General features: G+C 41.6%; 1 protein-coding gene across 2 annotated transcripts in view; it reads left to right on the top strand.

Moving 5' to 3' along the window:
• The window catches only part of PHKA2 (phosphorylase kinase regulatory subunit alpha 2), a 43,250-nt gene extending 17,755 nt beyond the window's left edge, over positions 1-25,495 (top strand). The window contains exons 14-32 of one of the 2 annotated variants that reach the window (XM_069784772.1): positions 499-633; positions 2,028-2,137; positions 4,857-5,001; positions 5,456-5,534; positions 6,820-6,983; positions 7,640-7,813; positions 8,921-9,009; positions 10,149-10,282; positions 11,789-11,945; positions 13,374-13,453; positions 13,702-13,780; positions 13,906-14,035; positions 15,737-15,838; positions 16,483-16,601; positions 19,106-19,153; positions 21,059-21,226; positions 22,822-22,875; positions 24,241-24,441; positions 24,963-25,495. In XM_069784772.1, the coding sequence (XP_069640873.1) occupies positions 499-633; positions 2,028-2,137; positions 4,857-5,001; positions 5,456-5,534; positions 6,820-6,983; positions 7,640-7,813; positions 8,921-9,009; positions 10,149-10,282; positions 11,789-11,945; positions 13,374-13,453; positions 13,702-13,780; positions 13,906-14,035; positions 15,737-15,838; positions 16,483-16,601; positions 19,106-19,153; positions 21,059-21,226; positions 22,822-22,875; positions 24,241-24,441; positions 24,963-25,136 (2,342 nt within the window). In that variant the 3' untranslated portion in view covers positions 25,137-25,495. The remainder of the gene's footprint in view (positions 1-498; positions 634-2,027; positions 2,138-4,856; positions 5,002-5,455; positions 5,535-6,819; positions 6,984-7,639; positions 7,814-8,920; positions 9,010-10,148; positions 10,283-11,788; positions 11,946-13,373; positions 13,454-13,701; positions 13,781-13,905; positions 14,036-15,736; positions 15,839-16,482; positions 16,602-19,105; positions 19,154-21,058; positions 21,227-22,821; positions 22,876-24,240; positions 24,442-24,962) is intronic. The other variant, XM_069784773.1, reaches the window with a different exon arrangement.
• Positions 25,496-27,931: the final 2,436 nt, after the last annotated feature.

The following is a 27,931-nucleotide window of genomic DNA, read 5'->3' as shown; positions in this document are numbered from 1 at the left end:
TGTTCCCCATTGACTCGGGTGTGGTGTTATAGTGTGCTGTATTAAAACAACAAAGATTTTCAATCTGTGTTTCCCCTTATTTTATGGGGGAAAAGCCCTATCTGCTAGCAGAGACTGCATGATCCAAACTGGTGGTACTGAAAGAAATCAGAAGAAACTGATAAAGCCCCAGAGAACCTGGTCTAACCTCAGAGCTGACCCTGCTTTGAGCAGGAGGTTGGAGTAGAGACCTCGTGAGGACCCTTCCAACTTGAATTACCCTGTGGTCCAAAGTGGACAAGGATGGCAAGACATGTTGAGAAGCAGAGAGCCAAGATCTGTTTGATGCCCTCTTGGTATACCTTTTGATCTCACAGGCTCATAAGTTAAGAAAGAAGTGAGGTCTTTGTGCCTTTTTAGTCAACTAAATGCATTAGTTGAGAGGTGACAGTAGAGACAAGTCAGTTAAAAAGAGTAGAACATTGCTTCTTACTAGTGTTTTTGTTTTCTGTTACGCAGTAACTGTTTTGGCAGAATCTAATCAAGTTAAGAATCTCTTGCAAGAACATGGAATCAATGTTCAGAGCATCGCTGATATCCATCCGCTCAGAGTGCAGCCAGCTCGCATCCTGAGTAACCTCTACACCATGCTGGGTAGGTATTTGAACATGGAAGCCTCGCTCAACTGCTGTGCAAGGTATTTTTTAAGGGTGGTGTTTTGGGTTTTGTTTTTTCTTGCTTCACACTGTCTCAATTTCTTTGATCTAATTTCTTTTATTTAAATCAATTTCTTTGATTTAAAATGCATTTGTGCAAAGAAGCTTAACAAAATTAGAACTTCTGTCTTAAATAAGGGACTCCAACAGGGGAAAACAAAAATTGCCTCATTAGAAAAGGTGGCCAAAATAAAAGTTTCCCTGTGCCCTTGGAGTTAGGCAAGAGCTGACTCTTTTCTTGTCCTGCAGGAAACACTTCCACAGAGAAATCGGCTTTAGAAAAAATGCCTGGAAAAACACAGAAAAAAATCAAATGTTTTTCCTTTCAGAAGTCAGAGTACTTCTGGTTTAAGACTGGAAACTCAGTAATGTGGTTGCCATTCTACCAGCAGACAGCCTGGGAAGTTTTCTGCTCCAAATCAGGGAAGCCGTGCTGCTATCAGACATCTTTGGGCTGTCAGGTTCTTGCTAATGTTCCTTCCAACCCTGAGCTGAGCTGCGCTGCGCTGCTAAGCCTTCAAATAAGTCTTATAAAGTGTGCCCTGTATATGGAGAAGGGAAATCGCATGTGCTGCTTTTGGGAAAGAATCTGTCTCTCTACCACGAAGAACTTTTAACGAATGAAACATTTGGAGGGCTTTGCTGAACCTTACATTTATTTCATAATAATTCATAATAGCTTTCTCTCACTAGTGGGGGGGTGAGTAGGATGATTTGACACATTGGTGTATTGTTTTTAACAGTGACTTCTTTGGGAATGTTCACAGTGGTATTTTTTCAGGCACATGGTTGTTTGGCTCATATTCCTTGTCAGACAGATTGAAGTCAGCTCCTGGCTGTTAGAACAAAGGGTGCAGTGCAGATCATCTGCTAATAAGCTCTGCTGAGAAAAGTGGAGCTTATTAGCCTGGTGAAAAGAATGAAAATCTGTCTTTGTATTTGGATGTACTTTGTATTTGGATTTAGCCTTCTGTGGGCAAGAATTTTTATGGTTCTGCAGTGAAAGCACTGCAGTTTTCTGTTTCACGTTGATGGCCTTGTTTCTGAAAGGGCATATGCCTGTCCTTCTTGGTGGTGAAGCTTTGGGTGCTGAGCAATGACTATAATTAAAAGACCCAATCCCATGGTCAGTGAAGCAAAAATTTTTATTTTTAATCAACCCTTTGAAGAACTGGTTGCTACAATGGACCAGTCTGTAGCATCTCACTCTGTCATCTGTCTTCTGCCTTGCTGATATCAATGAAGTAGATCTCCTTGTCTAAAATGGTTGTTGTGGAAAACCACGCAGGAAATGTTAGGTGAGACATTTTATTCTTTCTCTTTTCTTTACAGGCCGGAACAAGAACATGAAATTAAGTGGACGGCCACACCGACATATTGGAGTGTTAGGCACGTCCAAGCTGTATGTGATAAGAAATCAAATATTTGCTTTTACCCCTCAGGTGAGCATGTGAAGCTGGCAGGGAAATCACTGCTTAGTTAATGGCTAATCATTAGTGAAGCACTTTGCTTTAATGTGCTGTCACTCTACTTTAGGTGGAGCAGGGCTGATAAAGCAGATGTGGTTTGCTTTGTGGGGTTTTCCAGAGTGTTGGATGATCGGCATGGTAGAAGCGCTGATAAATCTCTCTTCTGTCATACAGAGTCTGCCGCCTTTGGCTTCTGGCTTAGGAGAACACAGCAAATCAATAGTACACAGTTGTTACTGATCTCTGCCTGAACCAACATTCTAGCTAATGAAATAGTTTCTCCAGAAATAGGTCACTTAATATACCTTTCTACTGATTGCTTTGATGAAAAATTTAGTTTCACCTAAGCGTGCCAAGTACTGTAACCCCCAAGCGATTCACTTGTAATCTTTTCATTATATTGCTGAAAGGGTCAATAGTGCTGAGAAAGGGATGTTCTGTTGTTTTCTGTTTAGTGCCTTTTTCAATGTAGCTGAAAGTTTGGATCCTGCCAGAATTAATGGCTGTTATTTATACATTTAATGAAATACAACTCACTTATTCCTGTAGATTTATTCTAGCAGTTGGTACTAGAAGGCCAAGGGGTCACCTACTCTAAACATGTGCAACTGAAGCAGGATAAAGAATGCTCACACCCTTCTAAATAGATGTTTGACTAATGTAGTCTTTAAATTCCAGTGGAAGACATTCAATGGACTCCATAGGTGGCTTCTGTAGTGTTTCATAATATCCAAACAATATGAGATACGCTGCAAAAAAATGTGGATTCCTTCCCATTCTTCCCCATATCAATTGATCACAAGCAGCTTTATAACAGATTATTTGTTGTGTTGTTCCCCCACACCAATTTTGACTTTGCAAATTAGGGAAAAATTCCTTAGTGGTGATTTTTTTTTCAAAATATGTGTTTGTCCATATCTTACTACGTAAGTAGGACCCAATATTCCAGCTGAAATCTTGTCATGTATCAAGTATGTATTAATGTATTCCAAAATGGCATTTGTCTTTGCATTAGCAACACACTGGCAGTTCCTGTTTATTCCATGTTTGACTAAAACCTCCATAACATTTTCTGTTGTACTTTGTAGCCAGACATTTCCCCCTGACTTTTTTCTGAGGGGGCTGGAATTAATGTTTAATTTCACCTTCCTAATGTTAGCTATTAAATGATCTGTGTTGATCTTGACTAACGTCCACAAATTTTGTGGTTTTGTCATTTGTATTTCATGTTGTTATCTAATGAAAACATCGATGAGGTGTGAGGCAAAGGCTGACCCCTTTTAGATACTCTCTCATTATGAAAAAAACAGTTAATAACTACCTTTTGAGAACAATTTTTCAAGCAGCTCTGCCTCCTTGGGTGTTTTTTCTTTGGCTCGCTAGTGTGAAAATTTGCAAAAGTTGAGAGATGTCAGCCACCTTCTTGTACCTATCACCTAGTTGCCCCCAAAGAAGGAAATTGGACTGGTTTGCTGAGATTGGTTTTTGATATGACTGTTGGGCCATCTTGCTTTATCATTTTGTAGTTATCTTGGCAGTCTCAAACTGGCTTTGTTTTCCTGTGCTTTCAGGCACTAAAATTTGCTTGACTGGTCTGTGATCCTGGCTCTTCCTTTTTAAAGACAGGCAGTGTTTTTGCTTCTCTCTGGATTTCTGGGACTTCTTCCTGAATTATCAAAACTAATTGCAGGTGGCTCAGGGATTGTTTTGGCTAGTTCCTTAAGTTCTATGAAGTAATTTTTCTGGACTTTGCCAGCTTGAATTTATGTGCTCTTTAACCTTTTCTTCCCATACTGAGGCTGGACTCGTATCGCTTTGCATTACAGGTCATAATTTGCTACTTTTCTTCTGTCAATAAAAACAGCATAGAATGCTTCAGCTTGTCTGTATCCTCTCTTCCTACCTCCTTTCTTTCTTTATTAACAGACCTACAGTTTCTGTGTTTCCCTATTACTTCTGATGCATTTACAGGATGTTTTCTCCTTGACCACTATGTGTCTTACTAATTGATGTTTATTCTATATCCCAGCCTCCTTTTTCCACCCCTCCCCAAGACTTATGTGATTCCTTAACTTTTGTTGTGGCTGCTTTGATGTACTTTCTATTGTTTGTCCAGCTTTTTTGGTTTCTAGCTCCTGAAGCATCCAGAATAGTCTCTTACTGTGGTTCTTGGCTTTCCTCTGTAGTGAGAACAGCACATTTTACAATTGTACATTTTATGTACCTTTTTTCCACAGTAACTGCCAGCTTTTCTGTATTCTGCTTGACTTTCAGATTGTTCCCAAGAGACATACAGTTACTAGTTCCCAGTCCCCAGCATGCTCTTAAGACTATTCATTGTTTTTGTTGCTGTCATTAGTTTTCTCTTCCATGTCTAGAGTGCTTCCATCTCCCAGATCATAGGTTACTGTATTTCATCATTGGGAAGATTCTACTTCATGGGTGTGATTGTCTGCTTTTTATTTGTGTGGCTTGCTTCTTTCATGGTCAGCCTACAAGTGTAAGGAAATGGACTCTGCACAAGCATGGGTTTCTTTTTCACAGTCTCAAGCCTTGTTAGATTAATTCATGCAGTTTGTTTTGTGGTCAAGAATAGCTCATATGGCTTTGGTGAATGATTTAGGGGAGGAAATAGGAAAAAGTAAGGAGAGCACTGACAGCTACTCATATGCCATATTTCTCTGTTCTCTAGTTTACTGACCAGCATCACTTCTATCTGGCTCTAGACAATCAGATGATTGTGGAGATGCTTAAGACAGAGCTGGCTTACCTAACTTCTTGTTGGAGGATGACAGGGAGACCAACTCTGACATTTCCCATCACCCACACAATGCTTGGTAAACTTAATTTTCTCTGTTTCAAGCGGAGTAGCTCCCCTTACTGCAGAGGAGTAGGATGGAACTCAGTTTGAGAGGAGGCAGGTGGCATGACTGTTTCAACATCTGAGTTTCAACACCAAAAGTACAGTGTAACTTTCTCAAGTATATGCTGAATTGGTACTACTTCATTTTGGTTTTACTCCCCCTTTATATCCTTGCATCTCCCCATTGTCTCCATACTATTTCTGTCCAAAGAAATTTGATAGAAAACCCTTTGAAACTTGTTGGGTGGGTTGGGTTTTGTTTGTTTGTTTGGGGTTTTTTGAATAAGCTAGTATTGACAGTAGTTGTGGGTTCTGTTTTAGATTTGTCTGATTTTCTTTGTAGAGAACACCCAGTGATACAGTTTATTTGGACGTGATAATTTAAGAACATGTTGGTAAGCTTCAACTCTTCCATTATTCTTTTTTAGTTGATGATGGTACTGACATTCATCCAGCGGTTCTTGCCACCATAAGAAAATTAGAGGATGGTTATTTTGGAGGTGCAAGGTAATGTCAGAACCCTCAGATGGGTCTCTCCATGATTTTTTTTAATTAAATCCTATACAAGCCTCAGTTTTGAACTTGTGATAGTGCACAGATCTTGTACTGGAACTCTGCAGAGAGAGAAGTTTCAGCTTTATTATGTGGCAATGAGATGGTAGCTGGACCTCAGATGCAATGTGAAAGATCTGTCTCCCAAGAGGTGTACCATCTCTGACTGTCATTAATGGATAAGGAAAAACAAATGTCAGACCTCTGGAAATACAAAAATTTGGTCTTGGCTGGGCTTCTGTTTTTAAGAAGTAATTATCTTTCACAGTTATTGGACATGTTTTAAACATGTAATTCATGTAGTACTTAAGCTTATGTGTACCATTTATCTGCATACAAAAGCAATTTAATATGATGCTACAGTAACTCCCTTTTTGCTTGCCCACCCTCAATCAGTACCTTCCTCTGACAATCAGATGTGCTTTCTGTTTGTCCTGGTTTCGGCTGGAATAAAGTTAATTTTATTCCTAGTAACTGGTATAGTGCTGCATTCTGGATTTAGGATGAGAATAATGTTGGTAACACACTGATGTTTTAGTTGTTGCTAAGCAGTGTTTATACTAAATCAAGGACTTTTCAGCTTCTCGTACTGCCCTGCCAGTGGAGGCTGGAGGGGCATGAGAAACTGGGAGGGGACAGAGCAAGGACAGTTGACCCAAACTGGCCAAAGGGGTATTCCATACCGTGTGACGTCATGCCCAGTATATAAACTGGGGGGAGTTGGCCAGGGGACACTGTGGCTCAGAGACTGGCTGGGCACTGGTCAGCAGGTGATGACCATATAATAATAATAATAATAATAATTTCCTTTTCTGTCCTATTAAACTGTCTTTATCTGAACCCCTCACTCCCCCCCCCCCAGTGGGATGGGGGAGAGAATGGGGGGGAGTAAAACTTGTGGGTTGAGATAAAGACAGTTTAATAGGACAGAGAAGAAGGGGAAAATAATAATAATTCATAGAATATGCAAAACAAGTGATGCACAATACAGTTGCTCACCACCCACTGACCAGTGCCCAGCCAATCCCTGAGCCGCGGTGTCCCCTGGCCAACTCCCCAGGGAGTTACTTTTTTTTTTTTTTTTTTTTCAGTTATCAGTATCTGCTCTTTTGTAGTTACCAAAGGTGGATTTAACAGTAGGTCTTGTAAATTTTGGAGGAGTCGCTGAAAGCTCAGTGAGCATTAATCAGTATCAAAATGGTGGATGTTAACGCTGTTTGGCACACGTTCCTGTTTGCAGGGTGAAGATAGGCAAGCTATCAGAATTTCTCACCACCTCTTTTCATACGTATCTGAGCTTCCTGGATCCAGACTGTGATGTAAAACTGTTTGATGACCCTAAGGAAGGCCGTAATAGTCCTGACAGTGAATATGGAGGCTATCCAGCAGATTTCTGTGAAAGCGGTAGTGTTTTTTCATGCTTCAGTTTTTTTCTCTTGTCAAGTTCTATCAGCAGAGCCTGGGTTTACCTACAATGCAGAGTCTGTTTTGTGCACAGTTGACAGTCATTCAGGTTTCTCATGCATCAGTCTGAGGACAGGACCTGCATGACTTAATTTGGAGAGGGAATTTGTGTGTATTATTTCTATGTTCATAGTATGGCATTGACTAGCAACTGCTGCAGTAAAGCTGAGTCTGAAGAGTCAGCAGATGAGTGTGTGTGTGTGTAAGAGGCTGGAGAGAGGAAGAGTCTCTGACGAGTCGTAGACAAGAGCTTGTGTGGAAGACCTGATAGAATCATAGAATAATTTAGTTTGGAAAAGACCTTTAAGATCATCAAGTCCAACCATGATCTGTGGACCAGTAAGTTAAAAATCCTTTTGCTTCCTTTCAAAGGGAAGAACAACTTCTTAATGTAACTGTTTTCAAAGTGTCAAAAACAGATTTTTTTTTTTTCCTTTCCAATTTGTTCAGCTTAAAAATCTCTTGCTTATGGTAGTCTTCTATTTTTGTGTGTCCTTCTATATAAGCAAGAATAGAGTGGTACGTTTGAAAAAAAGCACTGATAAATTATGATTTTTACCTTTAATAAACCTTTTCTTTTATGTATGTCACAGTAGAAAGCCAGGATGAGCTGGATCAGTATATAAATGATGTCCTGCAGAGTACAGCACTGAAGTCATACCTGCCTCCAACTTCAAAGACTGCAAATCAACCACCTGTGTTCAGTGCAAACCATTCCACGAAAGAGATACTGTCAATAATGGCGAAGACAAAGGGCTTGGAGGTTCCAGGTATTTCTCCCTATTATTTATTTAGTGATAATAAAAGAAAACCTGTTTTTGGATAAGTTCAGGTATTTCAAAATTTTGCCATTTAAAAAGAACTAGTGGCATGAGTATGTTGTAGTTATCAAGAAATAAGAATGACTGTGAAGCTGTTACTCTCGTGTTCCCACAGTATCCCATGTCTTGGTGTATACATAAATAACCTGCTATGAAACTTAACATTCAAAGTTAATGTTATGGAAGCTGCTACAGCTTCTCAGTCGGGTAGAATTTTAGAACCTGAGGCAGTGAATTAGTTTTTTTGTCTTTGTTTATACAGAATATTTCTTATTTTAATAAAGTTGTTGTGGAATTAAATGTTTCAATGCCAGAAGAACATAAGTATGTACACGTACTTTCTAAATTTGTAAGAACAAACAGAGTAGAGAGGGAGGACAGTATTCCTAATTATGCTATGTTTCTAATAGACTGGAGGATTTACACCAAAATAATGCTTTGACTGAATTTGTAAATAGATTCCAACGTATGCATTGTTTTATATGTAGGTGTATAGTATTCAATGCCCTGGTTAAGGGAAGGCTTCCCTTATCTTCAGTGTAAATTAATAACTTAAGCTTTTTTGTTAGTCTTTTCTCCCATATTTCACATGCCACATCATCTGATCCTCTATTGAATTCAACATATGAAGTTAACAGAGCATTAGCCTGTATTTACTATTATCATTTTAATTATGATATCTTACCATTAGTTAGACCATTTTCTTCACATACATCCTGTTAAAATGTTTAAAATGCTTAGCAGAGTCAAGTCATTGGGCTGTAGGATTTCTGAGGCATGGGCCATCGTAAGAGGTATCAGCTGAGTGTGTAGCACCTGGGCCTTTGACATGCTGATCTCAGAAGCTCTTGGAGCAAGCCTGCAAGGAGATAAGGTTCAGAATGTGAGCTTGTCTCCGAGTTCTGTGCACAGCATCTCAGAAGAGTTGCCTCTGTATTTTGGCTCTTGGAGGTATTTCTGTGGGTTTTGCCTAGTACAGTTGCTCTATGTAGATATTTTCAATTTTCATTTCTTTTTTTTTTCTTTTTTCTTTTTTCTGGTGGCTTTGTTTTCCAGCTGTGTCTATGTCTCTTCCCACTAAAGTTCTGAACACACACCGGAAGTCTTTGAATCTTGTTGATAATCCCCATTTCTTTGAGACAAAGGTAATCTGTGGGAATTTTTATGCTGTTCGTGTTTTTAGGATGCAATACTGTGGCCTTTCCTGTGTTTCCCAGCCAAACCCTATGCTAATTCTCATTTTCCTTCACAGACAACCATTGTCTACTCCCTTGGTTTCAAATTTATTTTTTGTCTGGGTGAAGGTTTTTTGGTTAAATATTATAATTAATAAACATTATCAAGTGGAAAGTATTTAATTGTATGTGCAAACAAAATAAGGTAATAGGTGCTTATTTTTAAAGGCCAAAAGTTAAGTCATTGTCTTTAGTTCTAAGTGAACACACAAAGGGAAGGACAGGATGTTCACAGCCTTTAGAGATGGTCTCCAAGAAATGCTACTTACAGTAATGTCTGGGCAGGAGGGGAGTGTGTGAAAGGACCAATGTCCTTAAGGCGCCAGCCAAATCCCACTGCAAGGCATGAAGATGGGGTTGTGCTGCGTACTTGTTTTATCTTAGTATATGAGACCAGCAGCTGAGAATGGTTGCAGGAGGTTGTATCCAGCCTCCTGAAGGATTCTGCTCTACAGGCTCTGTTTGTGGAAATGGTATTTTAGGACCATATAAATTGCTGAATAGCTTATTAAGCAAAAGTACTCTTCATCCAAGAACTCGCCACAGGATTGCATCATCTGATTAGTTAATATGTTAGTTTCATAAGCTTGGAAAATTTATCATGGCAACATCTACATTCATAAAGCACCACATATATACAGGTTAGAGGTGGAACTCAGAAAGCTCTGAATTATTTCAACTAAAAAAAAGTAGTACCCTTCTGCTTTTCTCTTTACAAGTGACAGCAAATGATGAGAAAAGCATGCAAATAATTTGGTTTCCTTCTTTGACAAAATATTTGTTTTGTCCAAAAAACGGCTTTCCTTGTTGATTGAACCAAAATTAGAGACAAAGTTCCATTCTGGGTGTTGTGTTTCCTGGGATTAGTCTTCTTTTCATGTTTGCAGTAGTCTGGCAAGAACTATGTGATGTGTCTGTATTTCAAGTGCAGAGTTATGTTGCAAGTTTGTTGTATTGTTTAGTGGGAAGTTACAGTTTGAATTTGATCTGCTACTTTTTTCAAGACCATTTTGTTGATTTTTTTTTTTTTCATCCATCTTTGTTATCAGGACCGTGAAAATGTTTTGCACTTACCTAAAGATGCTCACGGTGATTTGGATTGCAGGAAGCTTGTTGAGCAGCTGAAGGAATGTCCAACGCTCCATGATCAAGCAGATATCTTATATATCTTGCATATACTAAAGTGAGTTGTCTGAGTGTAAACTTCAGCATCTTTAAGTTTGGTCACAACTATCTGATTATTCTTGTGCAAAAGCTTTTCGCTGTGCAGGGTTGTGTTTTGAGGGGAGAGGTTAAAATATTTTGTGCTTTAACAAGCTTTTTTTCAGTTAGCTTGATTACATAAATAATTTGGATACAAAAAAATTCTTGTGCAAATTTCAGGGTTGATTGGCACACAGTTACGAATACATACAGGCTCCAAGGCTCACAAGTGAAACACACAAATCCTTTCCATGAATGAGACCACACCTTGCTATATTTGTGGCACTTAATAGTTGACAAAGATTTGGTGTGATTTTTATACACAAGTAGGGAAACGGAGGGAAACTTCATCTTCTCGTTTTCTAACTAAAAGCAAAATGCAATTTTAATGAGTAGTCACTATTTTTCCTCTAATCCCTGTGCATGTTCAAGTGCACCACTGGCTAAAACTCAGTGCTCTTCAAAATGTTTTTCAAAACAATCTAACCCCAGTAAACAGCTGCTATTTAAATAGGTTTCATGGGAACAAATGCAAATACAAACCAAAGGAATCACCTTCTGGAGTGCATTTACTGGGCTTTTTTTCCTGTGCAGGAGAATACTGCTGGAACCTGTCAGGAAGTTGGCTTTGGGTGCAAGCATGTGTTAATCAAAGATGGACTTTTACTGCTACAAAGATTGTATTTTTGTTTATTTTAGTCTTTCTCTTGTGAAGACCTCTTCTTTGATCTTCTTGATTCCCCAAGCAAAATGTTTAGCAGCCTCTCTTAAAGAGCAAAGGAAATCCTGAAAAAATACCATTTTGTTGTTTAACTACACATAACCCCCTTAATTTCCTGTTCTGCACTTGTTTCACCATGGGAGTCTCTGTTGGGCAGGCAGGTGGACTTGTGGTGGACTCTGCCCCTCCAGCAGGAGTTGAAAGGTCATTCTGTGATGCTTTAAAACATTGTCAAAGAGAAGCCATAATGCAGTGAATTTCAAAACCAGGAGAGGAGCAGAAATCTCCTTTGATTTTTCAGTAATGGCATAAGCAGCGTGGAAGCTTAGTTAATAGCTAAGAAAGAGGCAGGGCAAAAAAACTTAAGGGTTCTCTGAGGCATTTGAAAAACAGGTGCAGTCTTCAGCAGTACTGAAGATGTTGCTGAATTCTGCTCTGAGAAAGCACCGCATGGAGCGTTCCTCCAGCAGGCTCTCTGCGTGCACGCTCAATTTAAAGTCTGGTGGGAAACCCTTTGGGTGGTTGCTTTGAAGTCACAGGCTCGTGGCTAAGTGAGTGCTTAAATTGATATGAAAGTTCCTGGTATCAAGAGGGTTTCGTCCATGTATAACCAATGCCTGGTGAAGGCCCGCATGTCCCATGTACTACTTAATTCTGTCACCGAAATGAGCAATGCGATCAAAATCAGGCTGCTTGTTGTGTGGTAAGGTTAAGCAGTGTGGCATTTTGCCTGATGACAGTTACCTTATGTGACTTTTCTGGCAGAGGTGCTGACTGGGACACAGAGCTGGATGGACAGTACGGCGTCACTGTTCATTGCCTACTCAATGAGCTCTACAGAAAGGCAGGCCTCAATCAAGAATGGGGTTTAATCCGTTATATTTCCGGCATGCTCAAAAAGAGGGTGGAAGTCCTGGCTGAGGTATGAAATACAAATAGTGTTGGTTCAGTTTCCTGTCTGGAAACAGAGATAAAACTACCAGTTTGCTGCTGAGGCTTGTGCTTGCCCTTCTTCTGGTCTTACTTCACAACATACATAGTGGAGCATTTTTCAGTAAACATTGGTTGCTTTTCTGATCTAAAATCTTATTATGACATCTTTACCTTTCATCTGTACTGCGAACTGTGCTAATATTGGCATGGACTGAGAATGTCACACTATAAATGTGAAGGCTTCATTTCATCTCTGTTAATCAGAGAAGCTTAATTATGTGCTTTGAAAGCTGTAGTTGTCATTGGTAATGGTCTATTGCTATTGTGATAGCATGAACACTTTTGGAGCACCAGTACGTCAAGGTGCTAGCAATGATGCAAAAACATGTTCTGCTGACTTCCATCCCATTGGTAACAAGAAAGATCCCCTGTAAGGGTACAGATTTGATTTTTGAACATTACGAAAATGTTTCCTCTCAAGTACTCTAAAGTATTTGTTTAATTTCCTACTTATCCCTGCATATTTCTGAAGACCTCTTTCTCTAATTCGTGGCCATTTTCAAAGCTTTGACTGTCACACCTAGGATGCCCTATTTTAGTGACAGTCATATCTGCAGGGAGCAATTTGTGATAATCGCCCTCCATGGTACTACATTAAGCACATAACCTTTTCCATCCTCAAGATATGATGGATGAGCAGTACAGACATGCTCACAGAAAGCCCTGTGTATTAAATTGAGAAGGTACTGACAAAGAATTGGGGAGGAAGAGAGTAGAGATGATCTGGTTTGTTCCACGTTAAGGGAGGGAAGATAGACTCTTCAAAATCAGAGGAACATTGCTCTGTGAGGTCTTTGATTCAGGATGCTAAAACAGGTCAATTGAACACCCACTTTTAAAGGTTGATATAAAAGAGTAAACGCTGTGGTACCGGGGGAAGCACCTATTTCAGAATGTATCAAGGTGCCTAATTCAGGAATGTGAAGCAGTATGTTTGGTGTTTGTTTCTTTTAACAGACATATTAGTATGCAGGACTTTTTTAAGCTAATACTGCCAAGTTTTTCAATGATTAAAAATGTTTGTTGTCTTGCATAAAGAACAAACTTTTATCTTATGATGAAGGATAAAGTCCTTTATTGATCTGCCAGCCCCACTGGAGTCCCTAATCATTATGCTGCTGATTTCACTGAGTGGGGAAAAGCAGGCTTTCAGCCTGGACAGACTCTCATAGCCCTGTTGACCTCAATTAACAACTGGCAACTAGTTAACAGCATTCTGCTGGCTCTGCATGTCTCATAGTTAATAGAAATGCACTTAAATATTGCTAAAGAAATGCTTCATTTTCAGGAATTAAAAGCTGTATCACTTCAACATGACTCAGAGAAAGGTCTCTTGCTTTCTGTCCCATTGTGATAGGCATGCACAGACCTTCTGTCACACCACAAGCAACTTACAGTGGGCCTGCCACCAGAACCCCGTGAGAAAATCATTACCACGTAAGTTGGAGCTCTGCCTCAGTTACAGAAGCAGCCTGCCCTTCATGTTCTTGCCAGTACTGTTCTGCTGCTATTATCTGGTTTTAAAATTTATTCCTCACCTTCAGAAGGAATTGCAGCCACGCAGGCAGAATTGTAGGTGCCTTTGTGGTACAAAGATATTTCTGGGTGGCTTGGTTCCAGTGCTTGTTCAAGAGGTTAATAGCAGGTGCCTGAGTCACTGCTAACTGTGGTGTGCCTTCTTGCAGCCCACTACCGCCTGAGGAGCTCACAGATCTTATTTATGAAGCCAGCGGCCAAGACATCAGTATTGCAGTCCTGACACAGGTATACAGCATGCGTAAAACGGGTTCTTTCAGCGGTGCCCAGTGTGGCACCAGTGTTTGCTCTGTGACTGGGAAAGCCAAGAGGACCCACTCTGAATGGGTGCCCTTACGGATTTGTCCTTACAGGAAATAATTATGTACTTGGCGATGTACGTCCGGTCACAGCCTAGTCTTTTTGTGGAGATGCTCAGGCTCCGCATTGGTCTGATAATTCAGGTGATGGCCACTGAGCTGGCTCGAAGTCTGAAGTGCTCAGGTAAGAGCAATTTTATCATAAGGGTACTTACGACGTTATTTCTGCTTCACCTCAGTGGTTGATTTTTCATTTATATGTGTTAAATCATTTTTATTAACTTCTTCATTCAGCATACACAGTTACAAACTTTGGAAATAACTTCTCTTTTTGATTTAACAAAAGATTCCTGTCCCCCCATCTCCCAGTTATTCAAACTGGAGTGGATATTAAATAAGTCCGTCCCCTGACTTTCAGTAAGTGTTTGAGGTCCAGGTCATCAAATTGCACGTGTGTGTATTTAGGGACCCAATGCCACTAACGTCAATGAGAATTAGGACTCTAGGTAGCTTCTGAATATTTGAGCCTTAATTCATAGGTCTGTAGTTTTTATTCAAAGTAACTTCTGATGTGTAAGCCTTCTCCCCTTGAATGTGCTTAGTTGAAAAGTATTTGCTGTTTAGATTTCAGCTAGTGATATGTTGTTTTGCCAGGAGGCCAGTAAAAATTCTTACAGGCCCCCAAGATGTTGCATATGTCCTACAAAAACCCAAGAAGTAAGTAACAAGTGGTGCAAGGCAAAAATACTTTTAAACTCATTTTGGAAGAGAAAAGTGAAACTAAAGGGAAATCATGACTGAAGAGAGATCTGAAGAATTTTCCCTATTGAAAGGGGTTAGAAGTCTAAGAAGGAGCAGTTATGAAAAGTATACAAGTTAATGTGACAACCATATAGTCAAATGCTGATACTTAGGAGCATGATCTGGGCCATATTTTTGTTCCATTTTATGTGGAACTCAGCTCTTGTTACCATTTCTAATGGCCTAGCACATCCTAAAGGGGGATGACTTTGTGGAAGCATATTTTCTGGTCTCCCCAGTTTTCTCCCTCGTGGAGTGCAGACGGGGGTCCCTGGTAGTTGGTTAGATGGAGCCCACTTCAGACACTGCTGCTTTCTAACTTCAGTGGTTAGCTGTCAGTGGAGGGTAGCAAGTTTCTTCCTTAGGAGAAGTTGACAAAAGGAATGAAGTAATTTTATGGGATAATTCTCTTTCTCTGTGAAGAGTGTACAAAACGCCCTGTTTCCCCCAAACCTGTAGCTGAATAGCAGAAGCTGCTTTGTTCACAGTGCAAAGCCTGTCTTTCCTGGCGTCCCTTTTGTTATTCCTTACCCTTAAACGACAGCTGCTTTGTACACTGCCCTTGGCTTCACTGCTGCCTTTTCCATGTTCTCCTATGGGAGACTTGTCTGTGCACACGTGTCTGTGCTCCTGTGTACGTATGTGCTTTTTCTCCCTCTCACAAGCATTACCCTTTAATCAAATAAAACACAAGCCTTCCACATGTATGCATTTCTTTATGTATTAACTCTGGCTCTGTAATTTAGATCTAGATGCTGTTGGGAGATGGCTGTAATGCCTTTCCAAGTGATCTTGCTCTACAAAGGAGCAACTGCTTTCTCATCATCAGCTTCAGTGAGATTTTGCACAAGCTGCAGCATAATATTGACTAATGCAAATAGTGTTATTTCCATGCAGTGTTTGTTGTTTAGTCCTGAAACGTATTTTCTTTGAAATGTGACTCTACGTATTTTTTTTTAAGGAAGCATTAGCCACAAAGGTAAATGTGACTGAACTTCATTCAGCAGCAGCTTACTTAGGAATAAAGCTATAAAGCCACCTATAGTGATGTTTGTCTTTTTCTTTTTTTTTTTTTTTTAACTAGGTGAAGAAGCTTCAGAGAGTTTGATGAATCTTAGCCCCTTTGATATGAAAAATCTCCTACACCATATTCTCAGTGGAAAAGAGTTTGGAGTGGAAAGAAGCTGTAAGTTGTCCACTTGGGTACTTCTATATGTTAAGTGAGAACTACAAATACAAAGTTAGATTGTCTTGTAAGTAGGAATCTACTCTCTCAGCATGTAAAATAGAGTTACAGGTGATGTATGAATCATGGGTGGCCAGTACATGTGTATGTCTGCTGTGGAATAAACAAAACAAATATAATGGAAGCTGTCCTGCATTGAAATAAGATTGTATGAACTTTTCAGTGATATGAAGGCAAACTTTAAAATGAAGAAATTTCATGTGACCAGAATGAAAATCATAAAAAGGTCCTACCTAACCTGCCTTCAAGGAGCATGTCTGTGATGCCCAGATATTCCCAACTGGCACGTCAACTGTCTCCTGCGTTTATTCTTAGGCCCTCACAGACTCATGGCACCTCTGACCTCTTTTTTAAAGCTATGATTGCTCAGTGTGTTGGAAAATCAGGCCCTGATATCCAAGTACAGATCTAGGCCCCTTACTTGATGCAGTCAGGCTTGAACTATTGACGTGATTTGAAAGGATGCTGTCACCAAGAGCATTGTTCAATTCTGAGAGGATATGTGTCTATCTTCAACTTCTAGATACAATTTTGCCTGTTTTTCTACCCCTAGAATTTAAAAAATGTCCATTTGCTTCCTTTAGTGCGACCTGTAGATTCCTCTTCATCTAGCCCTGCGATTTCTATTCATGAAATGGGGCATTCTGGAGCAACAAAAACAGAAAGAAGTGGTATTACTAAATTGAAGAGTGAGATGAAGCAGGTGAGAGTTTTCTGTCAATGCTCATCAGAAAATCCAGCTGTTCTGGAACTGTGTTATGTTAGGTTTTATTCTTGGTAAATGACAGAAGTTTCCAGAGATCCTTTGATTTAAAGCTGGTCACTAAATAGAAGGCAGCAAGGCGATGTTTCCTCTAAAAATGTGTTTCCTTTTTTATTCTTGTTTCACGTGCTGAATATAGAAGAACTTGGAACAAACTCTAATGCATTCATGGCAGCAACTTTAAAACAGCTCTTTTATCATCTTTAGCTAAGGAGAAGTCAGATGTACAAAGTGAAGCATTCATGCAAACTGTTCATTCTTGTACTCTGCCCAAATTGCTGGAGTGGTCCACATGCCTTTTGGAAAAGGTACACTGGGAAAAGAAATCTTGGTTTGTTTTCTTCCTGTTTTGTTTCTTCAGGAATGGAGGATGATTGCTGCTAGAATATATATATATATGTATGTACGTATGTAAGTTCAAAGTACTTTAAATTACACAGTAACTGAGTATGTGGAGAGATATCACAGAAAACAACCAATATATTCTGAATGAATGTGACTGATGGTTTTGTTATGGTTTTTGTTTCTCTATTTTGTGTCATTATTAGTAATTTTCTTTTGCTCTAGATAAATAGGAAGGTAGTAGTCAAATAAAATACATTTATAAGAATGGTTCTATATTTTTCAGGCTGGGTTATTCAGCCTGGAGAAGAGAAGGCTCCAAGGAGACCTTATTGGAGCCTTTCAATATATAAAGGTTCTTATAAGAAAGATGTAGAGGTGCTTTTTACCAAGGCCTGTAGTGACAGGACAAGGGGCAATGGTTTTCAACTGAAAGAGGGTGGGTTTAGGTTAGACATGAGGAAGAAATTTTTTACGATGTGGATGGTGAGCCACTGGAACAAGTTGTCCAAAGAAGTTGTGGATGCCCCATCCCTGGCAGTGTTCAAGGCCAGGTTGGATGGGGCTTTGAGCAGCCTGATCCAGTGGAAGGTGTCCCTGCCCATGGCACAGACTAGATGATCTTTAAAGGTCCCTTCCAACGCAAACCATGTTATAATTCTATATTAGAAACCTGTTTTTTAAAGACCTTCTTAACAAGCAAACCTGTTTCATTTAATCTGAGGCCATTTCTGTAAGTTTCTAAGGAAGCATTTGATGTTTTCCTTTGATTGTGTGAGACAGATTTGCTCAGTAAGCCTTCAGAAAGCAGTGGCGTTTCTGTGTGGTCTTGACGTGGAGCATTTGAAGACGACAGTAAGGATCGGTTAATGATCCTTCATAGGACGCGATCCGGTGGGGAAGCAAAGGCACCTGTGAAACGCGTGGTGTCCGTCTCACGAGACCTGCTTGCCGTGTTTGAGCCATGCCACTGCCAAAGCATCATCCTGGCCGAGCCTTGTGGTGCGGCTGTGGCTCTGAAGGTGCTGCTAGCTGCTTTCCACCGCCCTGATGCGACTTTGGGGTTCAGCCCGAGGTGCGGCAGGTGGCTGGCTTCAGGACCCTTCCAGGAAAGGAGAGGGACTAGGCACTAGGTGGCAGCGTTATTTTAAGTACAGAGGTGGGCCTGACCTGAAACACTTGGACCTTTGTTGAGGTTGGAAATGTATTTCCTGCACTGCTTTTGCATTAGGTGGAAACTTGGTATTTTCCACAGAGGAGGACTTGGCTGGTTTTATTTTTGTTCCCTCCACCTTGCCATTGGTGCTGCTTCCTGCTGCATCTCACTGCATTCTCTGAATAATTCACTAGATACTAATTCAATGTCATTTGCGGGGGGGGGATCAACTTTGTGTTACAAGGAACATTTCAAGTACTTGTACTAACATCTCTTGGCACCAGTGTTCAGCTGTTAGGCAACTGCAGCTTCCTCATTTGCTGATGTCGTTTCTTGAGTCTGAACATCAAGGCTTTGCCTGGTCTGAACCATGAACGCTTAATTAGGAGGCGTGGCTTGGGGTGGACAGAGAAAAGTGCTGTAAGTCTGAGGTGCTCCATCCACATTTCAGCAAAAATTTTGCCTTGCAGCTATTTGTTTAGCACTGCCCACCCAGTTGGCAGCCCACAGACTTTCTGCAGCAAGATGACCTTCTCGTGCAAAGAGAAGCTGCTGATGTTGCAACAAATGGGGAATGGAAGTGCGGAGCTTGGGGTTTTTCGCAGCCCTGAGTCACAGGGAAGCTTTTGCATGCATTTTAAACTGTGGCAGTTTGTGTTGGTGATGCTTGGAGCTAGTGGATGGCACGAGCAGCTTGTGGCTGCCAAACAGGCTCCTGGCATGGTAGCGTCTGCCTCGTGCTGACCCTGGGAATCGGCAGCAGCTGCCTCCAGGTTAGCTGAACTGCAGCACTGCAAGAGGCCAGGGGCTGTTGCAGTTTTCCCCTGAGTACCTGAGCTTATTCCATGTTTCTTGCCTTTGCATGGACAAGTTACTTAACTGTGTTTGCGCCCTGTTTTGTCATGGCTGTCTGTCTGACGTGTTGGTGTCTGTTTTTCTTTTGTAGTTCTTTCATGAGAGCCACTCCATGTCCATCAGCATGTTCGCTTCCATGGTAAAACACCGTCTGCAGCCCTGTACCTGCTCTTCACCTTGTGTGTGTTTGGGGGGGGGGCGGGGGGGTGTCTTAGCTCTAGACACCTCCTGTGACTTCTGTGTAAAAACTTGTTTCAAACCCTACCTCTTTGTCTTACTCATCTTCATTGGCAACCAATTCTGATTAGTAATCTTTTAATAGAAGCTGAGTCTCGCATTTAGATCCACTTAGTTCTTCTGAAGCTTAAGTAGTTGTAGATAAAGCTCTATAGCAGATTTAGCTACATGATGGTGGATTATGTTACAGGTGTCATCAGTATTTAAAAGTAATGTAGCATTGATAAACACTGGCAGTCCCTGGATAGTCATGAACTCAGAATAGCTTCAGGTTGCTGAGACAGGGACTTTATGGTCATGGGTCTCTCCTCAAGCAGTCACTTTCTTTGAAGGCAGAGAACTGTAGCTCTTCTTAAGCTCTTGCTGTTAAGTAGGAAGATAATCGTTTAAATATTTTACCAACAGAAACCTCAACAATTTAAAGTAAGTCTGAGGCTCCAAATCTGTCATGAAGACATGGAAAGTTTGCAGCTACACGTGCACTTTGAACTGGCAGTTGTGATTCATGGTTCTCCGCATCTGCAGGCTTGCTGGCATGGCACACCTCCCAGGTGTCCTAAATACACAACTGCAGAGCACCATGAGCCCCGTGGCCTGGCCTGACAACTGCCAGTTTGCTGTTGCCTCTCTCCTCCCACATACCAGCGCAGAAAGGCAGGCCTCAATTGTGGGTTTGAGTCAAGTGCACAGAATTGTTCAGTGAGATCTTTGCTTCTCTGAACCACCTGAGTAGCCAGATTAATTATCGTATGCAGATGGATTTCTCTACTTTGGCACCGACCTTCCTGCTGACCTCCTGCATCCCCTAGCTCTGCTCAACAGGATGGAGGAGGTTCTGTCTGTCTTGGTCAGCGTGCAGTGGAAAGGAATAGCAAGTGTCAAAACATCAAGGGAACACCACCTATGCCTCACTGATACCAGTAGGAGTGGAAATGGACTGTTTTCGTTTGCTGGTCTTTTTGCAGAGCTTGGTTGTGTAGAATCAGTGAGCCTACCCTTTGCAAATGTACAGTTTTTGGTCTTATTTTCCTCCTTCCCCAGTATTTGCTCAGGCGGTTTCTTATTCAGAGATGATGGGATTTGAAATGGGGCTGTCAGTGTAGTCCTTTCTGGGTTGAAAGTAATAGGTGTGCAAAAAGGAACAAGAAAACAGAAGAGCACATGATCTTTGGGAGTGCAAACAGTAGGCAGGCTGCATGCATGGAAATGGAAATGAGAATTTGGTGGTAGTGCCACAACTTTGAAGATGAGTTGCTGTCTAATTTAGTCTCCAAGTCTGGTAGAATAAAATAATAGAGCAGTAGTGACAATAAAGGAAAGACGACTGATACTTACAGAGAGGCAGGCACGATGATTACATGACCACGTGAAGTCAATTTTTAATCTACTTACTTAATGGAGCTTTTTGCATGGAGGACCTCTCTTGCTGGAGTCATGGGCCATTTGGCTCTCTTATGACACTGAGCCCAGACCTACCTGCAAATCCCACCATCTTGCACACCAGTGACACTGCCCTCGCAGCCAACTCGTGCTTGTTAAAATAGTCAAGCCTTGTGTTGAACTGAGTGGTGAAGTTTACTTGGTTACGCCCTGTTGAACTGCTTGCCTGTTTTGTTGAGAAATGATTGTACTGGAGAAGTGAAGGTGGAGAGAAAGGGATCAGTCCTGCTCCATCATCTTGTATGACATCATGGCCTGTATTTTTCCACTGGTTCTGAGGTAGCATTGTAACAGAACGATGTATTCACCAGGAGTAGCACTTGGGGTGGTAGAAAGCAACTAACCAAGGCTTTAATGTTTCTTACAGAAGGGCAGTACTCCATCGTCTCCCACTAGTACTTCTCCAACTGGCTCCAGTGGAGACACCAGCTGGGGTGACCGAAAAGGACAGTGGCTGCGCAGAAGGAGGCTTGATGGTGCTATTAACAGAGTTCCTGTTGGCTTCTATGAGAAAGTGTGGAAAATCCTTCAGAAGGTAAGTTGACAGCTGTGGAGGGCAGGAGGCAAGAAAGCTGTACGGTAACTTGGGGAGGTGGTGGTCCAGTGGTGGTGTGTCACTGGGAGTTGAAATTCTCTTCAGCTGGAACACTGGTGGAAACTAGAGTCATTAGTAGGAGTGTGTCTCGTGAACATAAAAGGACTCCATTAATACAAGTTCACGTGTTTGTTTGAAAGTGTATTTTTCTCTGAAACCATCAGCGCTTCATTTCGGCTGAACAATTCTGTTCCATCGCTGTCCATTCTGCATCGCCCATGGCCTAATGCAGGTTGTGGTCAGTGCTGCTGCGGGGCACTGTGAGGCAGGGCAGTTCATGTACTTCAGTTCAGAAGGGCTGTGAGGAATGAAGTGGGAAACTGCACTGACTCTTCCAAAATGTCTTCAAATGCTGGCTCTTCTGAGCTTTATGGCATTCTTAACATTTTTTTGGTTTGTTTTTAAGTGAAAAGTAAGTACTTGCCAGCACCTTGGAGATCAGGGGTATGGAAATGTGTTTGAAGCAGCTCTGCAGGAAGGAGGAGAGGGGAATTATGAATTTTTACTCATTTCAAAGTGATTATGCACCTGTTCTTCTGCTTTGCTGGACGAAAGCCAGCATTCGGCACCTTGCAGCACTGAGCTGTTCATGCCTACACAGTTGGGAAAAATGTGCATCACCAGCTTAGGTTGATTTTGGTTGTCCTTCTAAAATCACTTACACTGAAGCTGTTAGTGTTGATGTCAGCCAAAACGAGTCATATGTGACCTTGTGGCTATTTACTAATGGGATCTTTCAGTAGAGTGAGTGTCACTTCTGTCCTGACCTAACGTAATAGCTGAGAGTATTTGAATGGGTTTTTCTGGCAATTAAAATCAATTGTGCTTATTTAAGTTGTCTTCAATGTTTCATTCTTAAACTCTCTTTGGACTACTTGTAAAATCTCTCTCTTCTTCTTGGTGCATTTTTGTACCTCAGGTACCTAGATGTGTCATTCCTTAGCCTGCCTTCTTACCATTTAGGTTTTGTCACTCTTTTCTTGTATACCATTTGGTATTTGTAACACTACCTCTCCCCCACTGCTGGTGGCCCATGTCCAAGCACCGCAACATGTTGACATACTTCAGTTGTGGTGCCCTGGATCTGAAACACTTAACTAAATGTTGTTTTAGCAAAAATGAAATATAAAGGTTCTCGCTTCTATGATCTGTTGTACTTTTGCGTTATTTGTTATTTCTACATCCTTTCCCACAGAATGTGCTCATTGATTTGTTTTCCTCCTTTGTGTGCCTCTTGCTGTAGTGGCTCTCTAAGTACTTTCCTCACCTTCCGTAGCTGGACTGAAACACAGCACACTCCCTACATGTCATGTCAGGCTATTTCTAACATTTGCCAGGTTATATAATAACTTCTTCAGCAAAGGTGAAGTAATATTTTCAACAGGTTTTGTTGGTTTTGTTGGGGGGTGTGTGTTTTGTGTTTGTTTGGGGTTTTTTAACTGAAAGTTGTTACATATTGGCTTAGAACAACGAACCCTCAGATTTACTTGCAAGAATTGTAATTTCTGTTTATTGTCAAAATGTTGTTGTTTCAGTGCCATGGTCTGTCCATTGATGGGTATGTCCTTCCTTCTTCAACCACCAGAGAGGTACAGTAAAATGCCAACAATTTTCTAGCCCCATGACTGAATGTTTGGTTTGACAGTGTACGATGCAGCGGGGCTGCTGTTGCAGATCCTTGGTTTTAAGAAGGGTAGAAGATCTGGACCTTCCCCCAGCACCTCCGCCAGCTTCCCTGGGGCTGTGCGGATGAGTTCCTGCCAGGCAGGCCTGGGCGCGGGTTTGTGTCAGGTTTTCCCCTTTGCCGAGCTTGCCCTCTGCACGCCTTCACTGACCCCACATGCCCACAGAGCAGCGCTTGATAGAGGGTGGTTGATGGCAGTCCTTTGGGCAGGGTGAGAAGAAAGTATGGCCTTGTTGGAATAAAGTAGACGTGTTGCTTGCTACTTATATTTTTAGTATGCTGCAACAGCAGCCAGTGTATTTTGGCGTCACAATCTCAAAAGTAAGTACCAATTAAGGATGATTGTTTCTAACCAAAGCTTTGACTCTTTAAATCCATAACTTTTCCTTAATTTTTTTTCCTTAGCTGGGTTGCCACTCTGTCTTTAGGCACTCTGACAAGTTTTGAATTCACGTCTGTAAAACAAACTCTCATGAACAGTAATCCATCAGCACAAGAGAGTTGCTTGTGTGCCTGAGACTGTTTTCCTGTCTGGTGCCCTCAGATTTGTCTCTGGCTTCCTTCTCTCCTGAGGGATGGTGGCAACAGCTGAAGAGAGGAGCTGGAATCTTCTGCCAAATTTAAACCTTTTGTTTTCAGAATAGAAAGCTTTATTTATTCCTATTGTGTAGATAAACAGGCCTATATTTTTAGCCTGTCAGACCTAGACAGTGTCTAATTTTGCTGTTAGAAGGACTCAAATGAAGTTAAGTGCAAACCTCCCAAGGAAGCAGCCTTTCGCATAACATCCATAGAACTATGCCAGTGCAAATTAGGCTGCTCTACAAACAAAATAGCTACATCTCCTGTGTGGAAAAGCATTCACTCTAAGCAGGTGGTTATTTTTAAAACTTGACAGTAATTTTGGCTTTGCAACTAACTGCGATGCCAGAAAGATACTTAAAAGGCAGAGTGTGTGAGACTGCAGCATGAGAAGCAAAGAGTTAATTTGTCAGCTAAGCATCAGCAGTCCTGTATGTAACCAAAATGTGTGTGTGATGGGTTGCAGGGCTGGAGCGGTCTTCTGGAAGTTGTGTAACTGTTTGCAGGATCAGGGCCTAGCGACACAGAAAGTTTCTGTAAGTGCTAAAGCTGCACAAGCATTTTGTTTGCTTCAGTCAGTCTACCCCCACGTGCAGAGAGGAGCATATGTTTAAGTGCTTGCAGGATGTGGGGAACTAGTCTTTTGGATGTGTCAGTTTTTGTCTCCATTTCCACTCAAACTTGCCAGATGACCCCGTGTGAAATCAAGTTTGCCGTGCACGTGGAGTCGGTGCTGAACCATGTACCCCAGCCTGAGTACAGGCAGCTCTTGGTGGAAGCTATTCTCGTTCTCACATTCCTCTCTGACATCGAGGTGAACAGCATCGGGGGCATCATCCACGTGGATCGAATCGTGCACATGGCCAATGACCTGTTTCTGCAGGAGCTGGTGAGTTCAAAGGGCAGTGGTGGGAAGCTTCCACATTTGAAAATTGTGCCCTGCTCCTTTTTTAATATGTGTGATGATCTTGATCTTATCCTTATTCTTTCCCCTACAAAGACAGACCAAATCACTTAAGTATCTTCTGGAAATATATTTGGAAAACTAATTTAAGAATTGCGAGAGATGTAAAGGGAATAAAATTGTAGTGGCTAACAAGCTCTGAAGTAAGCGGGTAGGCTGAAGTGAAGTTTTGCTTTACCAAGGCATTAGAATTGCCAATATTTGAGTAATCCCACCCGCCTGCCCCAAAGGACAAACATCTGTGAAGTCATATGTTCCTCATTTACTTGTGCTGATCCAACTAAGTCATGTGGGTCCTATGATAATCCTGATTAAGGTTTTCATGAGGGAAAGGAGAATTGGCTTCAGTATTCAGCACAAATGCAAAAGCATAATGTGGCGGGGGTTTTCCAATAAATAAGCATGCATACCTAACTTTCCCTGTTTCTTTCTTTGTGTCTTTTCAGAAATCATTCGGAGCTACTGGTAGTATCTTGGAGAAAGACGTAGCCACAGGAATTTGCCACTTTTTTTATGACAGTGCTCCAAGTGGGGCCTATGGCACCATGACGTACCTAACAAAAGCCATAATTATTTATTTACATGATTTCCTGCCTAGCACAGGCTGTGCGATGCAATAAGCGATGCCTCATGCAGGAGGGAAGTCTCAGAAGCTCTTTCTCCCGATTTCCCTGTCATGAACCTCTTGTTTAGTTGCTGCATGTATGTGTGCCGTGCACTACCTCAGTATTTTACAGTAGTCATCATGCGACGTGCATGTGGGGCACAGGTAGGTGGAATTTGGCTTGGTTTTAAGACTGTGTGAGCAATAACAAATGATGAGGCTTATTCTGCCCAAAGTGCGTAAATGTAATTCATATTAAATTAGCAAGAATTATACAGTTCTGCCAAGGGGAAAACAGATTACTCTATGGAGATCAAAAGGCATAATAAAACAAGGGAGCTGTATCTCAGACATAAAGTCTCCCAAATAAGGGAAGTGATGGAATTCATTAATTTTTCTCCTGCTGTGTGTGAATGTACATTATTGTGAATCACTAATGCACAGTGTGAGACATCCAGGGAAATGTAAATTAGAGGAATAGGAATACCTTGAAATAACCGGGTGATATTTCTCATACATGTTTATCCTGATTCTCATCTCATTCGCACCTAGTCAGTGCAGGGCTAATGCCACTAGAGACAAATGTCATACAATATCCACTAATTTGAGAGGATAGCCTCTGTCAGGAAGCTGCATCTGTCTTTAATCTGAACAAAATAGCTTCCTTCCCTGCCTCCCCAGGGCTTTGGAGGCAAAATCTCAAGACTCTAGCTTCCTGAGGGTGATAGACAGTTTTATGCCTGTAATCCTTTCCTCTGAATGGAGCAAGATCGACCTCTTCCATCGGAGCACCCTTTCCAAGTCTTCCGATCCTTTCCCTTGCAAATAGCCTGAGTTAAGTACTGTGTAATTGTCACCCTTCCAGCACCGTGTGAGTTTATGGAAGGCTTTGATGTTTTTCTTTTTTTTTTTCCTTTTCCTTTTTTCTTTTTTTTTTTTTTATTTGAAGTCACATTTGTCACATGTAGTTAGGAATGGGCTGCCTGGAAGTCTCCCTTCAGACAGCTCCCAGCTTAGTGCCTGCACCTTGAATCTTTCCACTGGAAACCAGTTTCTGTAGCTGCTCCCAGCTGCTGCAAGGAGAATAGGTGTGTCCTGCAGGGAAATGGCTGGGTAGCCATTTAAACTAAAAATAGAGGCAGGCTACCTCTGGAAGGGAAAACCCTGCTTTACCCCAGGTGTCAGCTGTGGTTTTCTTTGCACTGGTGCTGCTGGTTTTGCCAACAGCCAGCATGCATCTGGCTGGCAGCTTATGAAAGTGGCTGTAGCTTTACCCTCTCCGCGGCCACGGGGTCCCTCAGCAGCATGGGGGTGTGCTGGCACTGCTGCCCTGCGAGCAGAGGGGATCAGAGCAATTATGTCTTGCCAGGTAGAGGGGAAAAGAGCACACATGGCCTGTAAGAAATAAGTATTTTCTGTGCAAATAAGCCTGATTGATAAGTATATTTCTGTGAGACCCCCCTCCGCTTCTTCATAACTATGCTGTTTTTACCGGATTTGAAAACTTGTTTTGGTTTTTTTTGTAGTAATAGTATGTGGTGCTTTTGAGAACGAGGTTTTTGGTTCCAGTTTTATACAGATACCTGAAATACCTTGATGAAAGGAGGGAGGTAAACCCCTGTCTTGCTTGCCAGTTGCCAACACCCATGATTCTGGGGAGGCTAAGCTCCTGAGGGCCGTGCCACCCCTCCTGCTCTCCCTCCACAGAGTCGCTGCTGCCGTAACAACATCTGGACACTGGCTCAAGAGAGCAAAGGTGTGGGAGGCTGTAGGAGGTCATTTCATGTTTTTGTAGAGACCAGGAGAGTCTGGGGGCCCTTGGACTGGATGCTCTGCGAGAGGCATGTACTGTATTAACCACCATGAAAACTGTGGGCCTGTTGAGGGGCTAGTAAAAAGGTACGTTTCGGGTACAATTAGCACTTGGATGTGGAAGTTATTTATTGGCATGGTGCCTGTTTTGTAGGGGTTTGCCTTCATTATAGGGGTTTGGTTTTTTCCTTTTCGTATGTATTGTGAGAGATCATTTAGCTTGTTACCCAGTAAATGAAAGCAAAATTCTTTGCTTAGTTTAAGCAGACAGATGTGACAGTGCAGAGTGTGAGCACACGAGAGCCTGTGCCATGGTTTCTTGTTCTATCCAGTATCATATGAAGTCAGTAATAGCAGTTATCTTTGCTTTTCTTGTTGAATCCTGGGTTGTGAGAGATGCAAGATGATTTTCCCTCAGGCTCTTTATTTATTTTTTTTACCTACAGTGCAATCTTGTTTTCAGAAACAAGAAGGGTGGTGTGGTTGGTTTTACATACAGCTGCATTGAAGTCTAAAACGATCGAGCCTATGGCCAAACATACCTGGACACCCCTTGACACTTTTTTTTTTGTAACGGGAGTATCATTGGTATCTTTAATTTTAAATTCATAGTATGACCTAGGTTTTGGTATATTTATGATCATCATGATCAGTTATCGCATGGAGTGCAGGCACTGGGAAAGTACTTACATGGCAGTTTGAAGAGTTGAGGTAGCTGGTGGTGAGGGGTGGGATTCTGAAACACAAGGGCAATGGAAGGGAAACTTGTGTTACCTCCAGGCCGGGCAGAGCTGCAACTTGGTACTGCATTGCTACTCAGACTGAAGAACTGCTCCAATTGGAGAGTCACATTTTAGTGCAAACCTAATTAAGCAGCTAAGGTTTTATATAGATGCCCTGCTTTGCTGAGGATCCACCTCTGTCTGTGTGCAAAGCTGTTGCAAAGCAGAGCTAGTGCTGGCGGTGGTAAGGGTGTGCTCCCAGTGAAAATATGTGATG

This window comes from Haliaeetus albicilla, chromosome 6, assembly GCF_947461875.1.
Source record: "Haliaeetus albicilla chromosome 6, bHalAlb1.1, whole genome shotgun sequence".
Taxonomy (NCBI): domain Eukaryota; kingdom Metazoa; phylum Chordata; class Aves; order Accipitriformes; family Accipitridae; genus Haliaeetus; species Haliaeetus albicilla.
This window is presented reverse-complemented; position numbering and strand designations above follow the sequence as displayed.